The sequence below is a fragment of the Aotus nancymaae genome, unplaced genomic scaffold (genome assembly GCF_030222135.1).
Source record: "Aotus nancymaae isolate 86718 unplaced genomic scaffold, 86718_ANA_hifiasm-v0.15.2.pri h1tg000008l, whole genome shotgun sequence".
Taxonomy (NCBI): Eukaryota; Metazoa; Chordata; class Mammalia; order Primates; family Aotidae; genus Aotus; species Aotus nancymaae.
This window is the reverse complement of record NW_026988419.1, coordinates 46,091,051-46,118,876: the sequence shown is the minus strand read 5'-3', so window position 1 is coordinate 46,118,876 and position 27,826 is coordinate 46,091,051. Positions and strand designations below refer to the sequence as shown.

General features: G+C 34.9%; 1 protein-coding gene across 1 annotated transcript; it reads right to left on the bottom strand.

Moving 5' to 3' along the window:
• Nucleotides 1–47: 47 nt before the first annotated feature.
• ZSWIM2 (zinc finger SWIM-type containing 2) lies at nucleotides 48–27,826 on the bottom strand. The gene is made up of 9 exons (XM_064373275.1): nucleotides 27,621–27,826; nucleotides 26,336–26,412; nucleotides 22,863–22,903; nucleotides 16,710–16,920; nucleotides 15,435–15,683; nucleotides 12,063–12,147; nucleotides 10,933–11,045; nucleotides 2,066–2,219; nucleotides 48–1,022 (listed from the first exon to the last, which is right to left on the bottom strand). The coding sequence occupies exons 1-9, from the start codon at nucleotides 27,780–27,782 to the stop codon at nucleotides 222–224; spliced, it is 1,893 nt and encodes a 630-aa protein (XP_064229345.1). The 5' UTR covers nucleotides 27,783–27,826; the 3' UTR covers nucleotides 48–221.

Sequence of the window (27,826 nt, the reverse complement as noted above, 5' to 3'; positions counted from 1 at the left end):
GATCTGTACATTTACCCCAGAACCTAAAGTAAAATTAAAAAAAAAAAAAGTATGAGATCATTTCCTTTAAGTGTAGTGAGCTGTTTATAGATAAGTAGGCAAATTCCAACGGAGAATTTTATATACATTTGTCAAGAGTATATGTGCTTTTTATGTTCTATACAGAACATTTTTTATATTCAACATTCAAATATTTTCTGATAGTAAACAAAAATACTTTTTCACAATTGAACTCCTTCTATTATTAAAGATAGCTCAGCACTTTTTATATTTACAGAATGAGACACAGGCTGTCTTAATAGATGATGACATTTTTGTCTAATTCTCCCCATACAGTTATTACATCTTTCAGACAAACTAAATTTAGCTGTGTCCCAATTGACAGTAAGATTGAAATCCTCTGGAAGTAAAGTTGATCTCTTGTTGTCCAATCTTATTTTAGTACCAGGGGTCTTCTTTAGGTTGTGGTTATTACATTTATAGCCTTTGGTCAGCTGGCTTTGACTAGTGTGGTATTTTCCACTGATGCATGGACTTTCCATTCCAGTGGGACACACAGTATTCTTATGAACAATAGGAGGAAGAAATGTTTGAGATGGTATTTTCCCAAATGATGCAGTGGGTAGATCTTGAAGATACCTAGGGAAATATTGGCTAATTTTATATTCATAGGTTAATTTTCTTGAATTATCTAATTTGTTGGAGCATAGATTATCGATTGTTATATTCTCATAGGCATCTTTTGGGCTTTGAAGTGTATTCAATTTATCAAAGTTACACTGAGGTATGCTAGGTAAAATTCCAAGTCTATTTTGTTTTAAGACTAATCCAGTACCAGGAATAAAAAGCTCTGGTTCTTCTTGCTTTGATAGATGAATGATGTCTCTGTTTGAAACAGACTGATGTGCTTGTCCATTCATTGCTGCATTTTTCCAAGTTAAAGGGTTATATATAACTTGTCCATCAATAGGGCATGAATTGCACTTGTGGAATAACCAATTGTCAATACATTTCCTGTGAAACTTTAAAAAAAGATAAGCTAATCAGAGCTATAATAATCTTGTTTATAATATTATTTAAATAAATTTCCACCAGTTTTATAATTGTGTGATTATTAAAAATATTTAGCAAAATTGAAAAATAATTATTTATCAGGTTTTATGAAAATATTTTGAAGAAGTTCACTTCTAAATATAACTGATGTAGGGACTGATTTCCATTTTTGATATTAAAATGCAAAGACTTTTATGGATAGCACTCTTGTATTTTTGTTAAAAACTACTTAAAGCTATTAATTTCACTGCTGTCTAATTATTTCTAAGGAAAATTATTTAAAAAGTCATAACTGGGAGGAAGGCAGCAAATCACGCTGCCATGTGTGTACCTATGCAACAATCTTGCACATTCTTCACATGTACCCCAAAACCTAAAATGCAATTAAAAAAAAAAGTTATAACCAACTGGAGTTGAAAATGGATCTGATGACAGTAAGATATAAAATAACCAGCTAAATTTTTGGAAATAAAATAATAGGCCATTTTAAGTAGGGATGACTCTAAAGCTTCATTACTGAAGCTTTATTTGCTAAAGCGACTTCATTCAGAAAAAAACTTGGTTATCAACCACTATATAGTTGATTATCAATTATATAGTGATCAAGTAGTAGTATGGTGATTCTAGTAAGTTCGGAAGAAGTAATAATTATATGAATTTAGGCATTTCTGTTTCATCTTAAGAATCATAAAAATACATAGCAAAATATTAGTATTCTATAAGCTTTTTCTTTCTACAGATAACTAAAGTAGATAAAAAGAATCTAACTTAAATTGCCATTTTATCTTTCCTAGCTAGTATATACAGAAATGAGTACTAATCACTATAAATACATCCTCAGGGAGCAAAGCTGCATTCTCAATAGTCTCTGCGGTAGTTCTTTCTACATGTGCTATGCAATGTGAACACCTCTGTACAGAGTTCAAAAGTAGAAGGGAAGACTTAAATTATCACTTCATTTGTGAAAATTGATCCTACAGGGAAAGTCAGACTAAAATGATGTGACTTTTACCTTGTGAGTACATGGTAGCAATCTTATATGTTGACCAGGATGAAATGCCTTCAAGCAAAGTAGACACTGGTAGCCTGGGGCAAGCAGCTTACTATTCTTAGTAATCAGTCGGAGAGGCAATGATCTTACAACGTGTTTTGGTGTGTAAACTTGGCTGAATGAGAGTAAGTAGAAACATAAGTGTTCACATGTTATTATAGATCAGGAAGTGATCAATAGCACAGGTAAATAACTTCTATATAAATAATGTAATCAAACCCTAGGTTTTCTTGAACTAAAGATAATAAATCTCATACATTATAAAGTTAAAAAAAAAACTATTTAATTGATCCTGAACAATATAGATCCAACTTCATAAAGAACAAAGTTTTTGGCCAGGCACAGTGGCTCACACCTCTAATCCCAGCACTTTGGGAGGCTGAGGTGGGTGGATTACCTATGGTCAGGTGTTTGAGAGCAGCCTGGCCAACATGGTAAACCCTATCTCTAATAAAAATACAGAAAAATTAGCTGGGCATGGTGGCAGGTGCCTGTAATCCCAGCTACTCAGGAAGCTGAGGCAGGAGAATCACCTGGACCTGGGAGGTGGAGGTTGGAGTGAGCCAAGATCACGCCACTGCACTCCAGCCTGGGTGACATAGTGAGACTCCATTTCAAAAAAAAAAAAAAAAAAAAGTTCTACATGGTCATATCAAATAAAAATGCTAACCTAGCTCTGGGCCAGCAAGGGGAGCTGTGGCAAGGAGGCAAGCCAAGAGATTACCGGACAAAGAAGGTCCCTCTGGAAAAACGGCTGAACCCGGGACGGTCCAGCTCTGTGGGGGAGGGGCGTCCTCCATCGGGAAACACCCTGCAGTTCCGGGGCAATTTTCCATAACCAAGACAACCCGCCACTACAGAGACTTCGTCACTACAGGGGCGGGCCAGCATAGCGGAAGCAGTTCTAACTACACTCACAGGACTGCAGGGAAGCTCACACGGAAGCTGGGCGGAGCCCACAGCAGCTCAGCGAAGCCTCTGCAGGCTGAGTGTGACTAGACTGCCACCTTGTGGGCAGGGAAAACGGTAGCAACACAGCTGAAAAACATAAAGTGCTAAACCCCTGGGCCAGAACACCTGGGGAGAAGAAAAGGGGGTTTATGAGTTCAGCTGCTGCAGACTTAAAATTACCAAAATCAGAAAGACAGCAACTACAAAGGCAATAGGCGGATAAATCCACAAAGATGGGAAGAAACCAGCGCAAAAAGGATGAAAACACCCAAAAACAGAACACCTCTCCCCCTACAAGGCAGCATAACTCCTCACCAGCACGGGAACAAGACTGGATGGAGAATGAGTGGGATGAAATGACAGAATCAGCTTTCAGAAAATGGATAATAAGAAACTTCTGTGAGCTAAAAGAACATGTTCTAACCCAATGCAAAGAAACTAAGAACCTTGAAAAAAGACTTGATGAAATGCTAACGAGAATGGACAACTTAGAGAGGAATATGAATGAATTGAGGGAGCTGAAAAACACAACACGAGAACTTCGCGAAGCATGTACAAGTTTCAACAGCAGAATTGACCAAGCAGAAGAAAGGATATCAGAAGTTGAAGATCAACTCAATGAAATAAAACGAGAAGGGAAGATTAGAGAAAACAAGGTAAAAAGGAATGAACAGAGTCAACAAGAAATATGGGACTACGTGAAAAGACCTAATCTACGTTTGATAGGTGTACCTGAATGTGACGAAGAGAATGCATCCAAGCTGGAAAATACTCTTCAGGATATTATCCAGGAAAACTTCCCCAACCTAGCAAGGCAGGCCAAGATTCAAGTCCAGGAAATACAGAGAACACCACAAAGATATTCCTCTAGAAGAGCAACCCCAAGGCACATAATCATCAGATTCACCAGGGTTGAAATGAAGGAGAAAATACTAAGGGCAGCCAGAGAGAAAGGTCGGGTTACCCACAAAGGGAAACCCATCAGACTCACAGCAGATATCTCAGCAGAAACCCTACAGGCCAGAAGAGAGTGGGGGCCGATATTCAACATCCTTAAAGAAAAGAACTTTCAACCCAGAATTTCATATCCAGCCAAACTAAGCTTCATAAGTGAAGGAAAATTAAAATCCTTTGTGAACAAGCAAGTACTCACAGATTTCATCACCACCAGACCAGCTTTACAAGAGCTCCTGAAGGAGACACTACACATAGAAAAAAACAACCAGCACCAGTCACTCCAAAAACGCACGAAATGGTAAAGAGCAGCAACACAATGAAGAATCTGCATCAACCAATGGGCAAAACAGCCAGCTAACATCAAAATGACAGGACTAAACTCACACATAACAATATTAACCCTAAATGTAAATGGACTAAATGCCCCAATCAAAAGACACAGACTGGCAAATTGGATAAAAAGCCAAAACCCATCAGTGTGCTGTATCCAGGAAACCCACCTCACATGCAAGGATACACAAAGGCTCAAAATAAAGGGATGGAGGAAGATTTACCAAGCAAATGGAGAGCAAAAAAAAGCAGGAGTTGCAATTCTCATCTCTGATAAAATAGACTTTAAAGCAACAAAGATCAAAAGAGACAAAGAAGGACATTACATAATGGTAAAAGGATCAATACAACAAGAAGAGCTAACGATCCTAAATATATATGCACCTAATACAGGAGCACCCAGATACATAAGGCAAGTTCTTAAAGACTTACAAAGAGACATAGACTCCCACACATTAATACTGGGAGACTTCAACACACCATTGTCAATATTAGACAGATCAACGAGACAGAAAATTAATAAGGATATCCAGGACTTGAACTCAGACCTGGAACAAGCAAACCTAATAGACATTTACAGAACTCTCCAGCCCAAATCCAGAGAATATACATTCTTCTCAGCACCACATCACACCTACTCTAAAATTGACCACATAATTGGAAGTAAATCACTCCTCAGCAAATGCAAAAGAACAGAAACCATAACAAACAGTCTCTCAGACCACAGTGCAATCAAGTTAGAACTCAGAATTCAGAAGCCAACCCAGAACCGCACATCCTCATGGAAATTGAACAACCTTCTCCTGAATGTTGACTGGATAAACACTGAAATGAAGGCAGAAATAAAGATGTTCTTCGAAACCAACGAGAATGAAGACACCACATACCAGAATCTCTGGGACACATTTAAAGCAGTCTCTAGAGGAAAATATATAGCAATAAGTGCCCACATGAGAAGAAAGGAGAGAACTAAAATTGACACCCTATCATCAAAATTGAAAGAGCTAGAGGAGCAAGATCAAAAAAACTCAAAACCTAGCAGAAGACAAGAAATAACTAAGATCAAAGCAGAAATGAAGGAGATAGAGACACGGAAAACCCTACAAAAAATCAATAAATCCAGGAGCTGGTTTTTTGAAAAGATCAACAAAATAGACAGACCACTAGCCAAACTAATAAAAAAGAAAAGAGAGAATAACCAAATAGATGCAATAAAAAATGATAAAGGGGATATCACCACAGATGCCACAGAAATTCAAACCATCATCAGAGATTATTACAAACAACTCTATGCACATAAATTAGAAAACCTGGAAGAAATGGATAAATTCCTGGACAGTAGTCTCCTCCCATGCCTAAACCAGGAAGAAGTCAAAACCCTGAATAGACCAATAACAAGGTCTGAAGTCGAGGCAGCAATTAAGAGCCTACCACCCAAAAAAAGCCCAGACCCAGATGGTTTCACAGCCGAATTCTACCAGACATACAAAGAGGAACTGGTACCATTCCTACTGAAATTATTCCAAATAATCCAAAAAGAGGGAATCCTTCCCAAATCATTTTATGAGACCAACATCATCCTAATACCAAAACCTGGCAGAGACTCAACAAGAAAAGAAAACTACAGGCCAATATCCATGATGAACATAGATGCAAAAATCTTCAATAAAATACTGGCAAGTCGATTACAACAGCACATCAAAAAGCTTATCCACCATGATCAAGTAGGATTCATCCCGGGGATGCAAGGCTGGTTCAATATACGCAAGTCTATAAATGTAATTCACCACATAAACAGAACCAAAAACAAAAACCACATGATTATCTCAATTGATGCAGAGAAGGCCTTCGACAAAATTCAACAGCCCTTTATGCTAAAAACCCTCAATAAACTAGGTATCGACGGAACGTATCTCAAAATAATAAAAGCTATTTATGACAAACTAACAGCCAATATCATACTGAATGGGCAAAAACTGGAAGCATTCCCTTTGAAATCTGGCACTAGACAAGGATGCCCTCTCTCACCACTCCTATTCAATATAGTACTGGAAGTTCTAGCCAGAGCAATCAGACAAGAAAAAGAAATAAAGGGTATTCGATTAGGAAAGGAGGAAGTCAAATTGTCTCTATTTGCAGACGACATGATTGTATATCTAGAAGACCCTATCGCCTCAGCCCAAAATCTCCTGAAACTGATAAGTGACTTCAGCAAAGTCTCAGGATACAAAATCAATGTGCAAAAATCACAAGCATTCCTATACACCAATAACAGACTTAAAGAGAGCCAAATCAAGAATGAACTGCCATTCACAATTGCTACAAAGAGAATAAAATACCTAGGAATACAACTAACAAGGAATGTAAAGGACCTCTTCAAGGAGAACTACAAATCACTGCTCAACGAAATAAGAGAGGACACAACCAGATGGAGAAACATTCCATGTTCATGGTTAGGAAGAATTAATATCGTGAAAATGGCCATACTGCCCAAAGTAATTTACAGATTCAACGCTATCCCCATCAAGCTACCAATGACCTTCCTCACAGAACTGGAAAAAACCACCTTAAACTTCATATGGAACCAAAAGAGAGCCCGCATAGCCGAGTCAATTCTAAGCAAAAAGAACAAAGCGGGAGGCATCACACTACCGGGCATCAAACTCTACTACAAGGCTACAGTAATCAAAACAGCATGGTACTGGTACCAAAACAGAGATATAGACCAATGGAACAGAACAGAGGCGTCGGAGGCAACACAACATATCTACAACCACCCAATCTTTGACAAACCTGAAAAAAACAAGCAATGGGGAAAGGATTCCCTGTTCAATAAGTGGTGTTGGGAAAACTGGCTAGCCATATGCAGAAAGCAGAAACTGGACCCCTTCCTGACACCTTACACTAAAATTGACTCCAGATGGATTAAAGACTTAAACATAAGACGTAACACCATAAAAACACTAGAAGGAAACCTAGGCAAAACCATTCAGGACATAGGAGTAGGCAAGGACTTTATGACCAAAACACCAAAAGCATCGGCAACAAAAGCCAAAATAGACAAATGGGACCTAATCAAACTCCACAGCTTTTGCACGGCAAAAGAAACAGTCAATAGAGTGAATCGGCAACCAACAGAATGGGAAAAAATTTTTGCAGCCTACCCGTCTGACAAAGGGCTGATATCCAGAATTTACAATGAACTAAAAAAGATTTACAAGAAAAAAACAAACAAGCCCATTCAATAATGGGCGAAGGAAATGAACAGATACTTTACAAAAGAAGACATACATGAGGCCAACAAACATATGAAAAAATGCTCATCATCACTGGTCATCAGAGAAATGCAAATCAAAACTACATTGAGATACCATCTCATGCCAGTTAGAATGGCGATCATTAAAAAATCTGGAGAAAACAGATGCTGGAGAGGATGTGGAGAAATAGGAACACTTTTACACTGTTGGTGGGAGTGTAAATTAGTTCAACCACTGTGGAAAACAGTGTGGCGATTCCTCAAGGACCTAGAAATAGAAATTCCATTTGACCCAGCAATCCCATTACTGGGCATATATCCAAAGGATTATAAATCGTTCTACTATAAGGACACATGCACACGAATGTTCATTGCAGCACAGTTTACAATAGCAAAGACCTGGAACCAGCCCAAATGCCCATCGATGATAGACTGGACAGGAAAAATGTGGCACATATACACCATGGAATATTATGCAGCCATTAAAAAGGAGGAGTTCACATCCTTCGTAGGGACATGGATGAACCTGGAAAACATCATTCTCAGCAAACTGACACAAGAACACAAAATCAAACACCACATGTTCTCACTCATAGGCGGGTGTTGAACAAGGAGAACACATGGACACAGGGAGGGGAGCACTATACACGGGGGTCTGTTGCGGGGGAGGGGGGATAGTGGGGGGGTAGGGAGTTGGGGAGGGATAGCATGGGGAGTAATGCCAGATATAGGTGACGGGGAGGGAGGCAGCAAATCATACTGCCACGTGTGCACCTGTGCAACAACCTTGCATGTTATTCACATGTACCCCAAAACCTAAAATGCAATAATAAAAAAAAAAATGCTAACCTAGAATTTTTGAGTTTGAGTTGCACTTTAACATCAATAAAAGCAGACCATATACTCAAATTATAATATTTTAGTCTGAGCCCACAGTTAGGCAAATGTTTAGAAAAGTATAAACAAATTCACTCTGTCTTCTGGTAGGAAGTGAAGTGTATAGTAAGCCACATTAAATATTATAGACTACTATGACAAACTGGTAGATCATAAGAGATAAGAAAATTTGTTTGCACTTGGGGTATATTCTTACCACTTCAATATTGTTAGACTATGTTAATGTAACTCTAAAAGTACCAGCTCCGTTTTTTGTACCAGAAGTGCTGACTGACATAACTAAGATGATAAACTATGAATTAACTGCTTTTGATGCCATCGCAACTGGTAAAAGAGATACAACAAATCTTTAAAAAAAAAAAAAAAAGCTTGGTTAAAAGGTCAGATGTATCCCTATCATTCAAAAGTCATTCAGAACAAAGTTCAAATATATTCTTCAGAAAAGTCTGTACTTCTGATTAGTCTACAGATATATCCTCATCATATTACAGAAATTACTTTTACCAAAGTCATCTGATTTAAATTAAGATGTGTGTGTGTGTGTGTGTGTGTGTGTGTGTGTGTATATATATATTTTTTTTTTTTTCTTTTTTTTTTTTAGTCAGAGTCTTGCTCTATTACCAGGCTGGAGTGCAGTGGTGTGATCCTGGCTCACTGTAACTTCCGTTTTCCGATTTCAAGCAATTCTCCTGTCTCAGCCTCCCGAGTAGCTGGGAAAACAGGCACGCACCACCATGCCTCGCTAATTTTTTGCACTTTTAGTAGAGACGGGGTTTCACCATGTTGGCGAGGATGGTCTCGATCTCTTGACCTCGTGATCCGCCCACCTCGGCCACCCAAAGTGCTGGGATTACAGGCGTGAGCCACCGTGCCCGGCCAAAATGTGTATTTTTAGAACTCTTTTAAGGTTGTTACCTACTCTTCTTTTTCCTGAAATTCTCTTTTTATTTATTCCATTTTCTCTGCCTAAAATGTCCTTCTTCCCCTAATGTTCTCCTTCTCAGCTCCCTGTCCCGTAATATGTCCTAAGTCCAACCATTAGTTATGCAACTTATCATTCTAACAGGAAGAAGTATAATACCTGTGCAGGGAAAATGGAGTTTCAAAGCCTTTGTGTAGGCTCATTTTATTCCCCATAAGAGCTCTGGTCTCCAATGTGTGTGGAGTACTCACAGGCATGGGCTATATATCAATTGGGGTTTGGATAGAAACTTACATATACATTTGTATGTATATATGTGTGAAGGTATGGGTGTATTATATGTGTGTGTGTGTGTATATATATATATATAGTGAGATATATATTTAGTGGGCACATTTCTTATTTGGTTGATTCACTGAAATTATTATTTTTAACTTCTATTTTATCCCATCCTTTAGAAGTTGTCTGTTTTCTATGCATTTCATAATGTACATGAACTTTTAATATTATATGACATGCTAAATTTTCTTTCTTTCCTTTTTCTTTTTTTTTTTGAGATGAAGTCACTCTTGTCCAGGCTGGAGTGCAGTGTTGCCATCTTGGCTCACTGCAGCCTCCAGCTCCCAGGTTCAAGTGACTCCTGCCTCAGCCTCTTGAGTAGTTGGGATTACAGGTATGTGCCACCATGCCCTGCTAATTTTTTTCATATATTTTTTTAGTAGAGATGAGGTTTCACCACGTTGGCCAGGCTGGTCTCCAACTCCTGACCTCAGGTGATTCACATGCCTTGGCTTCCCAAAGTGCTGGGATTACAGGCATGAGCCATCACCCCCGGCCTAAATTTTCTTTAATTGAACAGTACTATTACAAAAGAGACCCCTCCACTAATAATGTTTTGAATCAATGTTCTGAAATATAACCAATCTGCTCAGCACTCTTCCTCCAACAGGGTGAAGTAGAGAGTAGACAGAAGGGGAATGAAGCAAAAAAGAACTTCTTTCCCTAGAGGCTAGTTATTTCAAAGGCAAATTTCAGATACCTTTGAATCTTTCTTTTATAACGTAATTTATGTCAGTTTCAATTTTACATTTACTTCAATGATTATTTGATTACTAAGGAAACTACTGTATTCCCTGTATCTAGTATAGTTTCTGGCCAAATTAATAATAACGGCTAACATTATTTGAATATTTATTGTGTATTAACTGATTTCATAATCACAAAATTCCTACAATACTGGTTTTAACAATTATTCCCATTTTAAAGATGAGGAAAATGTGGCAGATAGAAGTGAAGTAACTAGTCCACAAGTCACATAGACAACATGTGGTCGAACTATGATTGGATTCGGGCAGTCCAGCTCTACAGCCTTGCTCTTCAGTTGAATGCTATAATGTCACCTAGTATATAAGTGCTCAATAACAAGAATAAAGGAATTAATAAAACTTATTCGAATTGAAAAGTTATTCAAAGATTCTGTCACCCAAGACATATAAATTTTACTAGTAACCTCACCTTTGCTTTTCTTGAAAATGTGGTATCTTTTCTTCTATCTCATTTTTAGTATCTGCGTATTGTACAACTTCTTCTGCTCTTTTTTCTAGTAATCTCCATTGTTGGTTTCTTTTCTGTAATAGGTAGAAAGTAGATGTTACTTTGCAAAGTCATAGATATTTTCATTTTGTGGATAAAAATTAGTAGGTTGGCCGGGTGCGGTGGCTCACGCCTGTAATCCCAGCACTTTGGGAGGCCAAGGCGGGTGGATCACGAGGTCAAGAGATCGAGACCATCCTGGTCAACATGGTGAAACCCCGTCTCTACTAAAAATACAAAAATTAGCTGGGCATGGTGGTGCGTGCCTGTAATCCCAGCTACTCAGGCGGCTGAGGCAGGAGAATTGCCTGAACCCAGGAGGCGGAGGTTGCGGTGAGCCGAGATTGCGCCATTGCACTCCAGTCTGGGTAACAAGAGCGAAACTCTGTCTCAAAAAAAAAAAAAAAAAAAAAAAAAAAAAATTAGTAGGTTGCATATCAATAACATAAAACACAATATTTCTAAGCATGCATATTATTTTTAACACATTAAAGTATTTACAAATTATTAGTGAGTCTCATATGCTATTGCATAGCTACTATAAGGGCATCACTTTTTAAGGTAAAAATAATAACAATAATTGTGGATGTTTTATCTTGTCTGGTAAATAGAAGGTAGTATTATTCAGCATCTGGAGATAGTTTTTAAGTGTATACTTTAAGTGATCCCGGTAAAATTCTATGTTTCATTATTATGTAAGAAACTTTAAGAGAAAATCATAAATACTTTGGTGTTACATTCTAAGCCAATTTGTAATGTTGAGAGGTTTTAAAAACTAATTTTCAAGTTTGATAGCTATAATTTCTGTTCCAAAAATTTATTTATGTCATCACATTTTTCTTATTGTGTTAGATTTTATAAATTACCAGGGAAGAACTGGTTGCCTTGTGCATCCTTATGAAAAAGAGTTCTAAAAATATGGCTTCAGGTTTGTATTGAAAACCATTCAGCTCTATTCCACAGTGTTATGTATTCTTTTTATTCTTAGACTGACTTAGCTCTGTAACAGAACAAATAGAAACACCATATTAGATTCAGGATGGATACTGTACCTTACGAAATGTAAATGTGTGTGAAAGATGGCAGCAGCTATCAAAACATTCCTGGCATAAGTGATATTCTATGCATTCGGTACACCTAAAAATATAAAACATCAAAACACACAAGAAAAAAATCCAATTATTGTGATGGTTTTGGGTGACAAATTCTGACCAAAACTTCCTGGGAACAATCTAAACATGACAAGGATCATTTCAAGTCACACTATGTATTAGTTTCCTATTGCTGCTATAAAAATTTACTAAAAACTTAGCTTAAACTGTACAAATTTATTATCTTACAGTTCCATAGGATAGAAGTCTGAGATGCATTTCAATGTGCTAAAACCAAGGGATTGGCAGGGCTGTATTACTTTTGGGGGGCTATCGGGGAGAATCTATTTCCTTGCCCTTTCCACCTTCTAGAACAGGGGTCCCCAACCCCAGGTGCCAACCTGGTCTGTGGCGTGTTAGGAACTGGGACATACAGCAGGAGGTGAATGGTGGGCAAGCAAATCTCCACCTTCTGTCAGATCAGCAGTGGCATCAGATTCTCATAGGAGCGTGAACCCTATTGTGAACTGCACATATGAGAGATCTAGGGTGTGCGCTCCTTATGAGAATCTAACTAATGTCTGACGAGCTGAGGTGGAACAGTTTCATCCTGAAATCATCCCCCAACAATCCCTGTGAAAAAAATTGTCTTCCACAAAACTGGTCCCTGGGGCCAAAATGTTTGGGGACCACTGTTCTAGAGGCTGCCTACATTTATTAGCTTGTGATCCTTTTCCTCCATTTTCAAAGCAAACAATGTAGCATCTCTCAGCCTTTCTTTCAGAGTCACATTTCCCTCTGACTCTCTTGCCTCCCTCTTCTACTTTTAAGAAGACATATGATTACACAGGCTTATCCAGGCAATCCAGGATAACCTTTCTATTTCAAGGTCAGCCGATTAGAAACTTTAATTTCATCTGTAACCTTAATTCCCCTATGACATACAACCTGACATACAGGTTCTGGGCATAAGGATGTGGGCATTTTAGGAAGTCCATTATTTTGCCTACCACATGCCCTTTCCACGATGCCTTCTCAGGCTACCTTAGCTTTCATTTACCTCTTTCTCTAATTTCCTATAGGATCTACAGCCTATTAGATATTCTGTCATTTGGTTATTCAGTGCTGCTTTTCAGTTGTTGCATGAATGTCAGAGTTAGAGTTAGCAGCATATTTCTTGAAAACAGGAATTATATTCTCTTTTCCCACAGAATGGAAAAAGGTAAACATATAAAATATCTCAATAAAACTATGACAAGTCAAAAAAAAACCACTTTCCATAAAAGCCCAATCTCAAGGTTATATTGTTTATAAAAATTTTGTCAAGAGCAGAGGATTTTTAATTACTTGCAACATAATTTACCAAACTGAAAATATTCTGAGCAGTAGTCAAGTAAACTGATTTTTTATTCAAGTTATGAAAGGTTTAGAAGATTATTGCCAAGAGAAATTTAAGAAAATATGGCCCTCAGACATCTTAAAAGAAGCAAATGCAAATTTATTCATTATTGCTCTTTATACATACAGGGAAGATTTTAATAATTAACACCAATGGATTGGAGCAATGGTGCAATTTATTCAATACATCAAAATATGCTGGGCTAGAAAAAAGCATCGCTGTATTTTAATATATATCTAATAATTTTGGAATTAACCTCTTAAAAGGTGAAGTAGCTGAATTCTGAAATTTGAATGAAGAAGTAATGAAGAAACTTTCTAATTAATCTTGTCTCCTACTCAATCTATTCCTAAAAGAATTGGAAATAGTTTTTCAGGCTGATGACTGAAATATCAGTACTCGAGGGAACGGAAGGAGGATGGAGTCACAAACATTGAAAATGCATTCTTAAATTCGTAAAAGAGAATGGAGACAGAGATTAGTAATTGTTAGCCAAATCCATAGAGGAGAAGTTATGAGACAAGAAAAGATATTCTCAAAGGAGAGTGTAGGGCAGTGGGCAGGGGGCTGGATAGTGGGTGATGTGTTTACTTAGTAGGAAGAATAATGCCCCAGGACAGAAAGAGCAGTCTGAAAGCTCTGAGTGACACAAGTGCACTGTCATCAACAACATACCCGAAAGCAAGATTTATACTAATGCTGCATGTAAACCATTTGAGAAACAATGATTGTAAGGACTCAGAATTTTACACTGTGGCCCTCACATGTCCTTGTTCCCCCACATGTCCCAGTCCCCTCTTTCACATGTGATGTTAGTTCCCTGCTGGTCCTATCTACCCCTCTTGAGAAAATTTTAAATTCCCCATATGATGGCTGCTAATACCAAAGATCAAGTCCTTCTTTTTCCTAGAATCCTCTTTAACCAACATTCCTGAACCTCATTGAATACCTCTTACTAAAAGTTTATAAAAATTCTGCACTTTTTCCCCAAGTGAGAATCCTCCCTAGGAGCCTTCTCAGGCCAGCCATTTTCCAATAAACACTTCTGTTAATAATTAACTTTCTTCTGTGTAACACATACAGAAAACAAAACTAAATTTAAAGGAGAAAGGTATAATTTGCTGTTGGATGTGATAACATTTTATGGTTTTATGAGAGAATTTTAATATACATAATTTAAATTGAGCTCATCATAATGTAATTTAAGAAGGCTGAAAAGTAAACTGATACATTTCAAAAAAAAAAGTAACAAAGATTGAAATAATGTTTTCTTCTTAATGTACTGTTAACTTAAAATTTTAATTAAGAAAATGCAATTTCCCAGGCATAGCAATTAATTTATGTTTTATCATGACAACTGTGGGAAAGTTTGGGGGTTACAGTGAAAATTGTTTGCTCTAATAATTATCACTTTTTGTAGTTGTTGTTGAAGTATAAGGTATGAAAGAAAACAAAAGCTGTACTTATTGCAATTTGGGAGGGGGGACTGGATTAAATATTTAGTCAATCTAGTTAATATCCCTCTGGCCCAATCTTAGGAATTTTTGGCAATAACCTCATAGGTAGTTCAAAGAAAGGTACAGAAAGTGAGAGATCCAGCAAGGCTCTGAGCTTGGAAACTCATCTAGGCTAAAGCCAGCTATCCTGTATCCAGAACTTCTAGGATGGAGTGCTACTTCAGACTCAATCTAGACCAGAGCTCAAACCAATACCCCTATACAGGAGAAGAAAATAAAATGGTTGGAGTTCCTGAGATACTAGACTGAGATAGATGGTCAGTCTGCAAGTCCTAAGTAAGCAGTAGTCAAACAGTCACATAAGTCAAACAGTATATATGTAGGAAGAGGGAGGCTACAGATCAGGTACTCTAATGCTCAAAGTTTCTGATGTAAAAAAATAAGAACACATGCTTATAATTCACAGATGACACTTACTTATAACACTTCCCCTCAATTGGAAATTGTTTGCAGTTATTACAGGGAATTCCAAGGTGTTTGTCCAGTCTCTCTTTCTCTGCTGCAGTTACAAGTTTGCTAGCATTTTTGAATTCCTCCAAAATAAGTTTTAATGGTGCAAACTCTTTCCTGCACAGAGGACATTTCAACATGGAAATGTTTGATGTATTCTGATAATTAGCTAAGATCTTCATGCATTTTATATGAATACTATTGCCACAACCAAACCTATGAGAGAGAAAATTCAAGTTTACCATTTGTATACAGCCGTTTTATAGATTCATTGTATATATTATATATATTTACATAAATAAAATTTCCTGTGCTACCATCTTTATTCCACATAAAAATAGATTCTGAACTGATTTTCAGATATAACTTGATTACATACACATGCACAAACTCACTCACTCACTCTATTAATCAATCATCTTTAATACAATAGAATTCCAAACTTAAATTTTCCTTCATTCCAATGAAATGGTGAAAGACTTTGCATCTTTAAAATATTTTCATTTGTAAAGTGAGGATGAATATAGGCTTAACACAAAGGAAAATAATATTATTATTTTAATAAAATGCTTCACTGAGAAGCATTTTGGGAAGTAGTTAATAATTTTACCATATGCAATAGAAGCAGACAGATTAACAACCACGATATGAACAAAAGTTTTGTTAGATGATCAGGAGAAAAAAAGAATAAAAAATTGCAATGGCAAATGACTGTCCAAATTTTTCAAGCCCTACCTTATAGTGCTGTGAAGAAAAGTATGAATATTAGACTCTCAATAAACATTTGTGCATATGTGAAAATTGAATTATTTAGGTTTAAAGATAGAATTTTGAAAAACTGAAAATAATTTTTGTAATTTCAAAGTAAAATAATCTTTACTTGCAGAAAACTCTTTATAAATATAATATGCCATAGCATTTATTCGTGTGTATAAAATAAAAACACAGAAATTATTCTACTCTTGTTATTCAAGGTGGGAGGAGGAATAATTGTGGAATTATGTTTCAGTTTTCACCCTTGAAGTGTAGCTCAGAAAGATTTAGAGTAAGAGCATATATTCAGCTCTTACTAAATATTACATATACATATATGTTAGGAAACAAAATAATGTTAATTAAGTATAAATTAGCAGTAGGTAAAGTTGTCTATTTTTTTCCTATCATGTCTCCTAAGGTAATAAATCACAAATATGTTTTAGAATTTTTCATAAGTTTTAAGAATCCAAAGAAAAAATACATCACCTACAAACGGTGACAGGAAGCTTTTTCTCTAAAAGTAGCTCTTGACAAATAGGGCAGATATCCTCTGAATCAATTTCCTTCTGTTTAACGTATTCATCTTCTTTAACATGTTCATTTTTGTCATTTGTTCCTGGTTGGGGAGTTTGAACTCGATGTATCCCCCGAAGCAAGTCATTTATCTCTCTTTCTACAAGACCCATCTGTAAAGCAGCTAGTGAAAAATCCCAAAATATTAAAATTCAGTCACAAAACTGGAGATACAGAGAGGTAACAACTTATGCTGAAAGTTAGAATTTTCTTTCAAATATGAGAGAGACAGTTTTGATTGAATTATTACACTGACACTGACCACTTCTTTATATTTTTTTCAGAGCCAAAATGTCAGAAGAGAGTCACTTAAAAAATATATAAATTATTTTTTTTCTTGTTACTAAAGAAGAGTCAATGCAAACAGTGCACTTGAATACGGCACTGTTCATCCTTGCATTGATGTTACAATCGTGTTGTATACTTTGATCTGTTCTCTTGTCCATAAACAAACATTTTATCAACATATAAGAATATTAAAATAATTAGGACATGAATATATAAGGAGGAAACAGGGATATCTGAGTAGCTACTCTATTTGTTAGATGAGTAAGTGAATGAAAAAATAGTGGAAGAGCAAGACTTAATTGTGCCTATTTTCTGTTTCTGTTTGGTGTACCTACAAAATAGTGTCTCATTAGTCTTGTCCTCAAGAGATTTGGTCAGTGTTTCTCAGGACACTCTATTAGTTACTATATTGCCTGTACCATTGGCATGTGCACTTTTTGAATTCTAAATTTTCTCCATTCTGCAATCCTTAAGGGAATGATGTTCTAAGTGCCTATAGTTTTGATCAGGGAATCCCAGATTCTTTATTCATTGGCCCATCCCTTTGCTCCTTCCAACATGCCATAATTTAAATGCTAGTTGTTATTGGTCCCCTGCCTTCTATTCAATTTGTGTATCTTTTATATATATATAAATTTTAAATTATTTCCAAGATAATGAAATGCTCTGTTATTCTGGAAAGACTCCCCCCCAAAACTAAACACTAAAAATACTAAAAACAGCACAGTTACATATCAATACAGAAATCGCTGTTCCCTGTCTGAGGTGGTGTGGCAAGTGGACTGACGGAGGGCATCATACGTTAATTAACCATTACTTTGAGGGAGAAGGGCTATTTGTCACAGAGACACAGCAACATCTGCTCTCTAAAAAAGGGAAGAAATATAAAAAAACAAAAACAAAATATTGTGCTTTCAGGAATGAAGATGCTCTGGGACAACAGAAATACTGAAGAATAAAATTTCATAAAAGAAGTTGGCCACAAACCGTTCTGTGTGGTAAAATGTGAACTGGAAAATAAAAGGAAGAAACAACCTCTTCTAAAGTGAATTTGGAAAAATTAATGTATAAGACTATACAGGAATATTTTGAAAGAAAAGAGCAAGACAGCTAACCCGAACGGATATCACAATGTGGTGTATAAATAATAAATGTAATAATATATGAGAACTCTCTAAATACTGAACATTTTTAAGAAGAAAAGAAGGATTATCCAATACTGTAACTGAGATGACTGGGTGACAATATGGAGGAAAATTAACTCAAACCAAATACCAGCCTCCAATTTGTACCAAAGCGACTACACACTGATGCTATTATGTAATGAAGAACAAAAATAATAATAAAATGAGAAGGAAAAACTCCAAAGGACTATCGATACCATGGAAGAAAGACAATTTTTAAAGGGTTGAAACAATAAACATGAAAAGAACATATGATCTGATTTAATAACACAAAAATTCATATATATAACAAAATTTAATAAATCCATAAAGAAAATATTTATAACAGATTAGAAAAATATTTGAAAAAGAAATGCTTATAATATTTAAGGAATGTTTGCAGTTTTATCGATAAATAACCAAAGTACAATTCACATGAAACACAAATCATAAACAAGGCAGTAGAAGATGTTCAATTTTTTTAAAGACAAATGAGTTAAGAATAAAGCACAGACACTAAATAAAACTGACTGAATAAACAATAATAAATGTTATGATTTGTTTGCCTTATGTTATTTCTTCTGTATTTAAAGTAGTTATTTGAAGGCATTTTAGATCTTCCATAAAGGAATGTTAAATAAATATACTGGAGAATAGAAACTATTTTCTTATTTAATTTACCAGGCATGGATAGATTATTATGAACCTTGTATCTGGTGTTTTTCCTGCTTTGTGTGGCTTTCTTTCCAAAATTATAGAAATATTACTAACATGGCAAAATATTTCTGTCTTTATTTTCATATTTCTTAAATACACTGTTAATATCTTTCTTTGTATGCTAAGTACTATAGTTAAAATGTGCCAAGAACAAGAATCCAAAAAACAAATAAAACTTAAAGAAAGTGACATATTGCTGAAATCAGTGTAAATCAGCAAAAGTATTCTGAAATGAAATTTGGCAAAACATATGGGAGAAAGACATAAAAATATTAACACCTCTACTCCAAAACACAATAAGACTTTAGGCTAAGGAAATATTTGAAAAGAAGAAAAAGCTTCATGTACAAATTATATAACAAGTAGTTAGAAATAAATTAAATGCCTAATAATGGAAGAATGTTAAATTGCTTATAGTATAGCATATTCAGTGAAATATTAGCTAGCCTTTGATGACTTTCATTACAGAGATTATATAGCATTGAAAATACAAAGTAACAGTGTCTGATAAAAGCAGAACACAGAATTCTGAGAGACTATTAGGCTGTTTTATGGCATATATAAAAAGAAAATAGAAAATAAAAAGTTTATATCTTTCTTGTAAGAATTTAGAAAAATTTCCTTTAATGAGGTTTAAATTTTATTCATAAATATTTAATTACAAAAAGAATAGGTAGTATTTACTAGTCATTGAATTTAAAATAAATTATCAGTTGGTAAATCTAGGTTTTGTTGGGAAAATATTTGTAGAAAAAAGAATGTTCAGTGTTCAAAAATTGACACTTTTTATAATAAAATTCTCATAATCACCTTGTTGGTCTTCAAAAAGAAAAGAGAGTCTGAGGTGGGTTTTTTTTTTGTTGTTGTTGTTGTTGTTGTTGTTTGTTTTTTAGCTCTGTCACCCGGGCAGGAGTGCAGTGGCATGATCTCAGCAACTCCTCCCCTGAGATTCAAGCAATTCTCCTACCTCAGCCTCCAGAGTAGCTGAGATTATAGGCGCCCCCCACCACACCCAGCTAATTTTTGCATTTTTAGTAGAGACAGGGTTTCACCACACTGACATTGGTCAGGCTGGTCTGGAACTCCTGACCTCAGGTGATCCACGCACCATGGTCTCCCAAAGTGCTGGGATTACAGTGAGCCACCTCACGGGGCCTCAGGTTTCTTATATGCAACAATAGAATATAGACAATTGCCTCCAGATTCCTTTCAGAAAAGAATCCCTGAATGATGTTCAAAACTCTAATCTTCTATCACATGTAACATTCCCTCCACACTTATTTAAATACTATACGTAATCCTAACGAGTAAATTATTTATAGTTTTCTTTGAATTATTTTTCATGTAGGTTTATTCTAGCTTTAATTTAAATGACAAATTTCAAGATCACTAAGACTTGCTTTCTTTGAATATTATTATACTCTCTAGTATTACATTGTACACATGGGATTTTCTCAATGTTTACTATTTAAAATTTCTTTTAAATACAAAAGATATAAAAAATGTTTATTTTAGAAGAAAGTACAAATTGTCAAATTACATAGGATTAATTTTAAACATTAAAAAATTCCCTACTGTAGACTGAATGGTTGCTTTCGTCAATAAGTGCAAAGAATAATAATACAACATAAAATATTAGATTGATCAATATAAAATTGCTGTGTTTTATATAAAAAGCATTCATATACCAGCAATACATATGATTCAATTTATAAAAAGTACCTAGCATAGCTCCTGGCAAATGTGTGGTATAATAAATATTTGTTGAATTTAATTGGGTAGAACTGCACTGTTGAATATGGTAGCTGTTAGCCGTAAGTAGCTATTGTGTACTTGAAATTTGACTAGTGTGACTGAAAAACCAAATTTCAAATTTTTTAAAATTAAAAATTTAGTTTTTAACTTAGAGCTGATAATCTATAGTTATGAATATATATATAAGTATGTAACAATTTGGATATGTGAATCTATTTTTCAACTAAAATTTTTTAGGAAGTCTATATACAGATCAAGTACTTCCACTGAAAATATAGTATCAGAATTGAGATGCACTGTAAGTATAACAAACATGCTAGATTTTGAAGACTTGGTATTAAAACAGTAAAATAGCTCATAACTTTTATATTGATTACATGTTGACACAATAATATTTTGATATACTGGGCTAAGTTAAAAGATATATTAAAATTAGTTCTCTGTCTCTTTTTACTTCTTATAACATGGCTACTAGAAAATTACATTTGTATGTTATATTTCTATTGGATAACCTCAGTATAGAAGCTTGTGACAATAATATGGAAAAATAGTGTAGAGAATGACTAAGCCTTTGGAGTTGGGGGGCAACATTTAACTGAATACAATGGAGAAGTACAAAAGAAAACAATATGTATGAAATCATACAACCTAGTCATCAAGCAAGAATGGAATGAAAGAGAGAATTAAGAAGAGGGTGACATTTTAGAAAGAATCTGTCTATCCACAGGGTGAAAAACCAAGTGCAAATTGCAGCCATTAAAAACAAAGAGGCTACACAGAATGATACTAAGGGCTGAGGACAGTGGAACAAAGTTAAGAATGAGTATGGAGAGATAGAAACACTAGAGAAACATGTAGGATGTAAAGCAAGCAGGATTTGTGGCATGTGTAGATATATGGCAGAAGAGGACGAGAGGGAAAAAAATCACAGAGAATATCAACGTTTATAGCTGTGAAGAGAAAATAAAAAGGAAAGCCAGTATGTGAGGTAGGAAATCTAAGAGGGGAGCACAGAGAGAGAAATCTAGGATTTAAGATGCCCATGGAACCTCCAAATTGAGCTGCCCAGAATGCAACTGGAAATATTGGTCTGCTGGTAAGAGTGGGAATCATTGATACAGAGTTAATAGTTGCAGACATGGAAAATGGGAGACATTGCTAATAGAATATATAGAGTAAAAAAGAGAACAAAAGAAAAATCCCTGTGAAGCACTAATGATAATTTATAATCTGGTATAAATTTTAAAATATGTCTACTGTGATTGTAATTATATAATAGCTGGAGGAATAAACTTGCCTAAATAAAACCAATACTCATTGAATAGAAAAAAAAATAACCTAATTATCAATTTAATTCTTCATGAATATCAGAAACATTTGTTAATAGTTTTTATAAATTTTACTTTAATTTCTGGGGTACATGTGCAGATCTTGCAGGATTGTTACATAGGTATACACATGCTATGGTGGCAGTTCTTAGATGGGTCTAGCATAAGTCAAACAATTCCTCAACTGCAGTTAATCCTTTCACCATGACAGTATCTTTATTATAAAATGTACAAATTTAAGTGACCTATGATGCAATTATTTTTCTTTCTCTCTTGCTTTTGAGAACTCTGGAATTTAAACTTATATAACTATATAACTGGCTCTAAACTCAATTTAAGTACTCACCTAAAAACTACTTTTTACTCTGCTTTTCTTTGCAGAAAATTTCATTTAGCAAACATTTTTGAATAATATAATGTGCCATGCCAACTGTCTATTTCTGGTATCTAAAAAAAAATCACATTTGATATTTTTCTCACAATTAAAATAATTTTAGATATAGAAACAACTGTAACCTTTTCTTAGAATACATAAATGTTTTTCTACTTAATAATTAGCTATTGCTTCATACCTGTTTTTAAGTGCCTATGAGTTTGAAAATGACATATAAAGTTACATTTTTTTAAAGATAAAAAATGTTCCAAGTATCTTTAGTTTAACAAGCTGAGCTACTGATAGTTTCCAGATTCCCTAGAAAAATAACCAAGTTTAGAAAATGTTAAATAAAAAATTCTCATTTTTTTAATTTTATAATTATCATATTAAATCAGTAAAATAAAATAACAAAACAAAAAACTCAAACCTCAAAACTTACATTCATGGTTCCTTGGAAGCTTGAATTTTTTCAACAAGATCCTAACATTCACAAGAAAAAAAATCAAGACATTTATTTTTGACATAACCTCAAAAGACATTTAATATATTTAGAACAGAAATTGAATTATGAGTTACATTACTGAAAGTGTTATGAATAAATCTAAAACTCATCAATTTTCTGTTACAATAGTTGTTAAACTTATATTTTAAAATAACCATATGTGAAAAAAGTATGATTAATGAAAACAAAAGACATTTGGTGTGAAGAGATTTGTGAGAAAGAGTCCATGTATTTCTAATGACATACAGTCATTCACAGGGAAAGGATAATGAGGGGATTTAGGTATTTATGGTACTGCCTTTAAACTTCTCTGGAAATGGAGTAAGTTTCTGGATAGGGTACCAAATGGCTGTTTTCCTACATATACCACTTTAACGGACCAGACTTCACCACTATGCAAGGTATGCATGTAAGAAACCTGTACTTGTACCCGCTAAATACATAAAAATAAAACAAATGAAAATGTAAAAAGTGATTCATAGTTATATGTTAATTGAAAAGAAAAATATTTTGAAATTTGACTGCCATAGGCCAATATGGAAAAGGTGAATACTTTCAATTCCTATTTATGCATGTAGAATAGAAAAAAAATCTTTAAATTTTACCAATTAAAATGGAATGTGAGCTTTAAAAAAAAGTGGGAAACACCTATTATTATTCAAAAATACTAAATATACTTTAATATATAAAACACTTTGATTATATTTCCATTTACTTAATTGTTACAATATTGTATAACGTGAGTTATATAAAAATCAAAACAGAATACCCTTACCCTAACATAAAATGAAAATGGAAAAAAAAAAAACAACCTATTTTAAATGTAATCATAATACCAAATTGTAAGTTGTGAAAGGACCATATTTTATCTTTATGTCAAGTAGAGTAAATAACTTGTGTTACTAGATACTTAATAAAAACTGATCAAAATGAAAGAGCAAAAAACTTGGTAGGTAAAAACATTAGAAATAACAACTATATGTTTTTTTACTTGTAAAGAAAAGCATTGGAAATATGAAACTCATAATCTTTTCTTAATTTCTTATTTTTTCATGTTAAATATCAACTAAATTAAAATAATATTAATAATGTATTAGTAGGAGTATAGATAGGCAAAACAAAATGAGTTGATCTGGATTTAAACTAAAGAAAATTTGTTTTATATTTCTAGAGGTTAATTATCCTACAAATAGATTCTGACACTAGAGAAAATATTTCAGATTTGATAGACATAATCTTCAATAAAGTTCTACTTCTATCTTGAAAGATTTATAGTCAAAGTCAACAAAATTATACACTGGGGAAATGACACTCTATTCAATAAATTGTGCTGGGAAAACACTCTATTCAATAAATTGTGCTGGTAGCCATATGCAGAAGAATCAAAGTGGACCCATAGCTTTCACCATATACAAAAATTAACTCAAAATGGATTAAAGACCTAAATGTGAGATCTTAAACTACAATAACCTTGAAAAAAATCTAAGAAACACTCTTCTGGACATTGGCCTGGGCAAAGAATTTATGATCAAGTCCTCATAAGCAAATGCAACAAAAAGAAAAATAGTTTAATAGACTTAATTAAACAATAATGCTTCTGCAGAACAAATGAAACAACAGAGTAACAATAAAGCTTCTGACCAGCAAATGAAACAATTCACAGAGTAAACAGACAACCTAAGGAATGGTGAGAAATATTTGCAAACTACGTTATTTGACAGAGGGCCAATATCCTGAAAAGCCAATAACCTCATTAAAAAGTGGGCAAAGGACATGAACAGACATTAAAAAAAAAAAAAATACAAGTGGCCAACAAACATATGATAAAACGCTCGACATCACTAATCATAAGAGACATGGAAATTAAAACCACAATGAGATACCATCTTATACATGTTATAATGACTATTATCTAAAAGTCAAAAAACAACAAACATCGATAAGGACTGGAGAAAAAAGAATGCTTAAATACTGTTGCTAGGAATGCAAATTAGTATGACCTTTATGGAAAACAGAATGGAGGTTTCTTAAAGAACTAAAATTAGAGCTACCATGATCCAGCAATCCTATTCCAGGGTATATACCTACAGGGAAAGAAATCATTATATCAAAAAGATACCTGAACTCATATGTTTATCACAGCATTATTCACAGTAGCAAAGATATGGAATCAACCTAACTATAAATAATTTAGGCTGGATAAATAAAATATGCTATATATAGATAGGCCGGGCACAGTGGCTCATGCCTGTAATCCCAGCACTTTGGGGGGCCAAGGTGGGCAAATCACCTGAAGTGGGGAGTTTGAGACCAGCCTGACCAAGATGGAGAAACCTCATCTCTACTAAAAATACAAAATTAGCTGGGTGTGATGGCACATATCTGTAATCTCAGCTACTCAGGAGGCTTAGGCAGGAGACTTGCTTGAACCTGGGAGGCGGAGGTTGCGGTGAGCTGAGATGGCACCATTGCGCTCAAGCCTGGGCAACAAGAGCAAAATCCGCCTCAAAAAAAAAAAAATGTGGTGTATGTGTGTGTATATGTGTGTGTGTGTGTGTGTGTGTGTGTGTGTGTATCTACCATGTAATACAACTCAGCCATAAAAATTAATAAAATCATATCTTTTGTAGCAGCATGGATAGAACTAGAGGCCATTATCCTAAGTGAAATAATTCAGAAATAGAAAGTCAAATACTGCATGTTCTCAGTTAAAAGTGAAAGCTAAACAATGGCTCACATAGACATATAGAGTGAAACAAGAGATAGCAGAGACTATTCACTATTGGGGTGATGAGTACACTGAAAGTCCAGACTTCATCATTACGCAATATATGCATGTAAGAAACCTGCACTTGTACCCCCAAATATATAAAAATTTTAAAAAATGAAAATTTAAAAAATGATTCATAGTCAAATGTTAATATAAAAGGAAAATATTTTGAAACTTGATGGCCACAGACCAATAATGGAAAAGGTGAATACTTTCACTTCCTATGAATACATGCAGAAAATGGAACATTTACTATTCAAGAAAATGTGATTTTGGAAACACAATTTGTTGAAGCACAGCCATATCTCAAATGAACCACATAATTATCATCAGTGGTGGCATCAGGATTTTTCCCCATTTTTAGTTAGATTTCACATTTGTACATGAGAATCTAAAATTGATTTTTTTTCTATTTAAAAGCATTAACATTATAAAATGCTTCTCAATTTAAATGTTATTCAATTTTCAGAATAAAGGGAAATACTGAAAAATTTATTGTTAAGCCATGACCATTTTAACTTTATATTCCCCTAACACCACATTTCTTTAATTTTGTTGTTATTCAAACCATGAAAAAGACAAAATATGTAACATACCAAGATGTTCCTTTGTGGAAGGTCTTCATTAAAAAGTCACTTACCAGCAGATATGCTTACAAAGCTCCCCTCCTTTCAGAAATGTGGAACAGTCACAAACATGAGGATTTCCCAGAAAAACCTTTCAAAGAAAAATGCTTACATTAAAAAATCAGTAAAATTTTAGAGTTAAAGCAAAACTGAGTTAATAGAAGAGATTTGAAGAGGTAATTTAGTTTAGGTGATTCCAAAACGTTGAATAGATTTCTTCTGGAGAATCTTAACTCTTGATACCAGTCTGTAAGCTGATTTTTCATTTCATTATTTTTGTTAGCAACTTAACAAATTAAAATGGTTTTAAAGTGACCTGCCCTTAGGCAGGTGAAAATAAATCTAATTTCCAAAATCAAAAACCAAAAAAAGCAAAAATCAACCCATTAATTCCTTACTGTAAGGAAATTCTACTTCGGGGTGCAGCTAAGTACCTTTTGTAAGGTAACTCATTTTGGATTTTGTTTGATATATTTGAGTCGGTGAATTTATTTAATTTTATTGAAGAGGATAAAATTTATTCACCAAGACTAGTTTGGCTAAAACAATTAAATACAGTAAGTATTAAAGCAACCAAGTTAAAAAAAAAAAAGATGCTTTAAATACGCACAGGCTAGTAAACTGCATTCAGCTCTTAAACTGCAGGACAATAACGTAAAATTTTATAAGTGAACTCCTAGGAGGTAGTACAGTGGCTGATTTTTGAGTGGTTAAGAATGGAATATGCAAATATGAAATATCTGTGGTCTTTTAGCAAACTTAAATTTTTATTCATTAATACCTTTCCAAGGTATTGCCATTTAAACCACCCTTTAATAGGGCCTTTATACAGTTTCAGGGTGAGCAAAGAGTAAAGGGAAATCGATTTATTTATTTAGCAAATATTTCCAGTATGCTAGCAGATTGTAGAATTTTCATTTCGTTTGATTTACAAAACTAATGACCACTAACAACGGTTCCAAGAACACATGTAATGCAAACCAGATATTCATATAAAGCCTCTGACATTTTCAAGCCTAAAGATCAAGAGCCATCATCTTTTACAAGAGTTGCAGTTTGAGATCTTAACCTCTAAAAAAGAAACTTCTAATAAATACTATTTCCTTCTTAATTTGCACGTCTTTTAGAGCCTGGAACACTCGCGGGGAGGCGCTTTTAGGGGTGAGGCAGCAAGTATCTGCAGGGATTGTGATGGTGGCTACACACGTTGGGTATGCCTGTGGGGGGAAGTGGCTGGGGGGTGGGGAACCCGGTGGGCGGGGCTGGTGGCGAACAGCAGGCGGTAGGGACGGTAGTTACTCGGAAATTGTTTTCCGACTCCTCCTCCCTCAGCAGGAAGCCTGTGGGGCCCATCTGTCGCAGGAGGTAGATGCTGCTACTCAGCGCCTGGTCTTGGTGCCAGCTGAGGCTCTCGCTCAAGTGTCTTCGCCTTTCAGCGGCCTTATAGCCTCCGCGAAGCATCCTAGCTGGATGCGGGCGGAGGCGGCCCCTCGGTTCAGCTCACT

Bases quoted from the DNA above. Each gene is read 5' to 3' on its own strand.
- ZSWIM2 (XM_064373275.1), bottom strand. From the start codon at position 27,782: ATGCTTCGCGGAGGCTATAAGGCCGCTGAAAGGCGAAGACACTTGAGC. The intron at 15,684-16,709 runs GTGATGTATTTT...TCTCTCTCATAG, and splicing joins CTTCCTGTCACCGTTTGTAG to GTTTGGTTGTGGCAATAGTA. The intron at 2,220-10,932 runs GTGAGGTTACTA...ACTCTCATTCAG, and splicing joins CATTTTCAAGAAAAGCAAAG to CCAAGTTTACACACCAAAAC.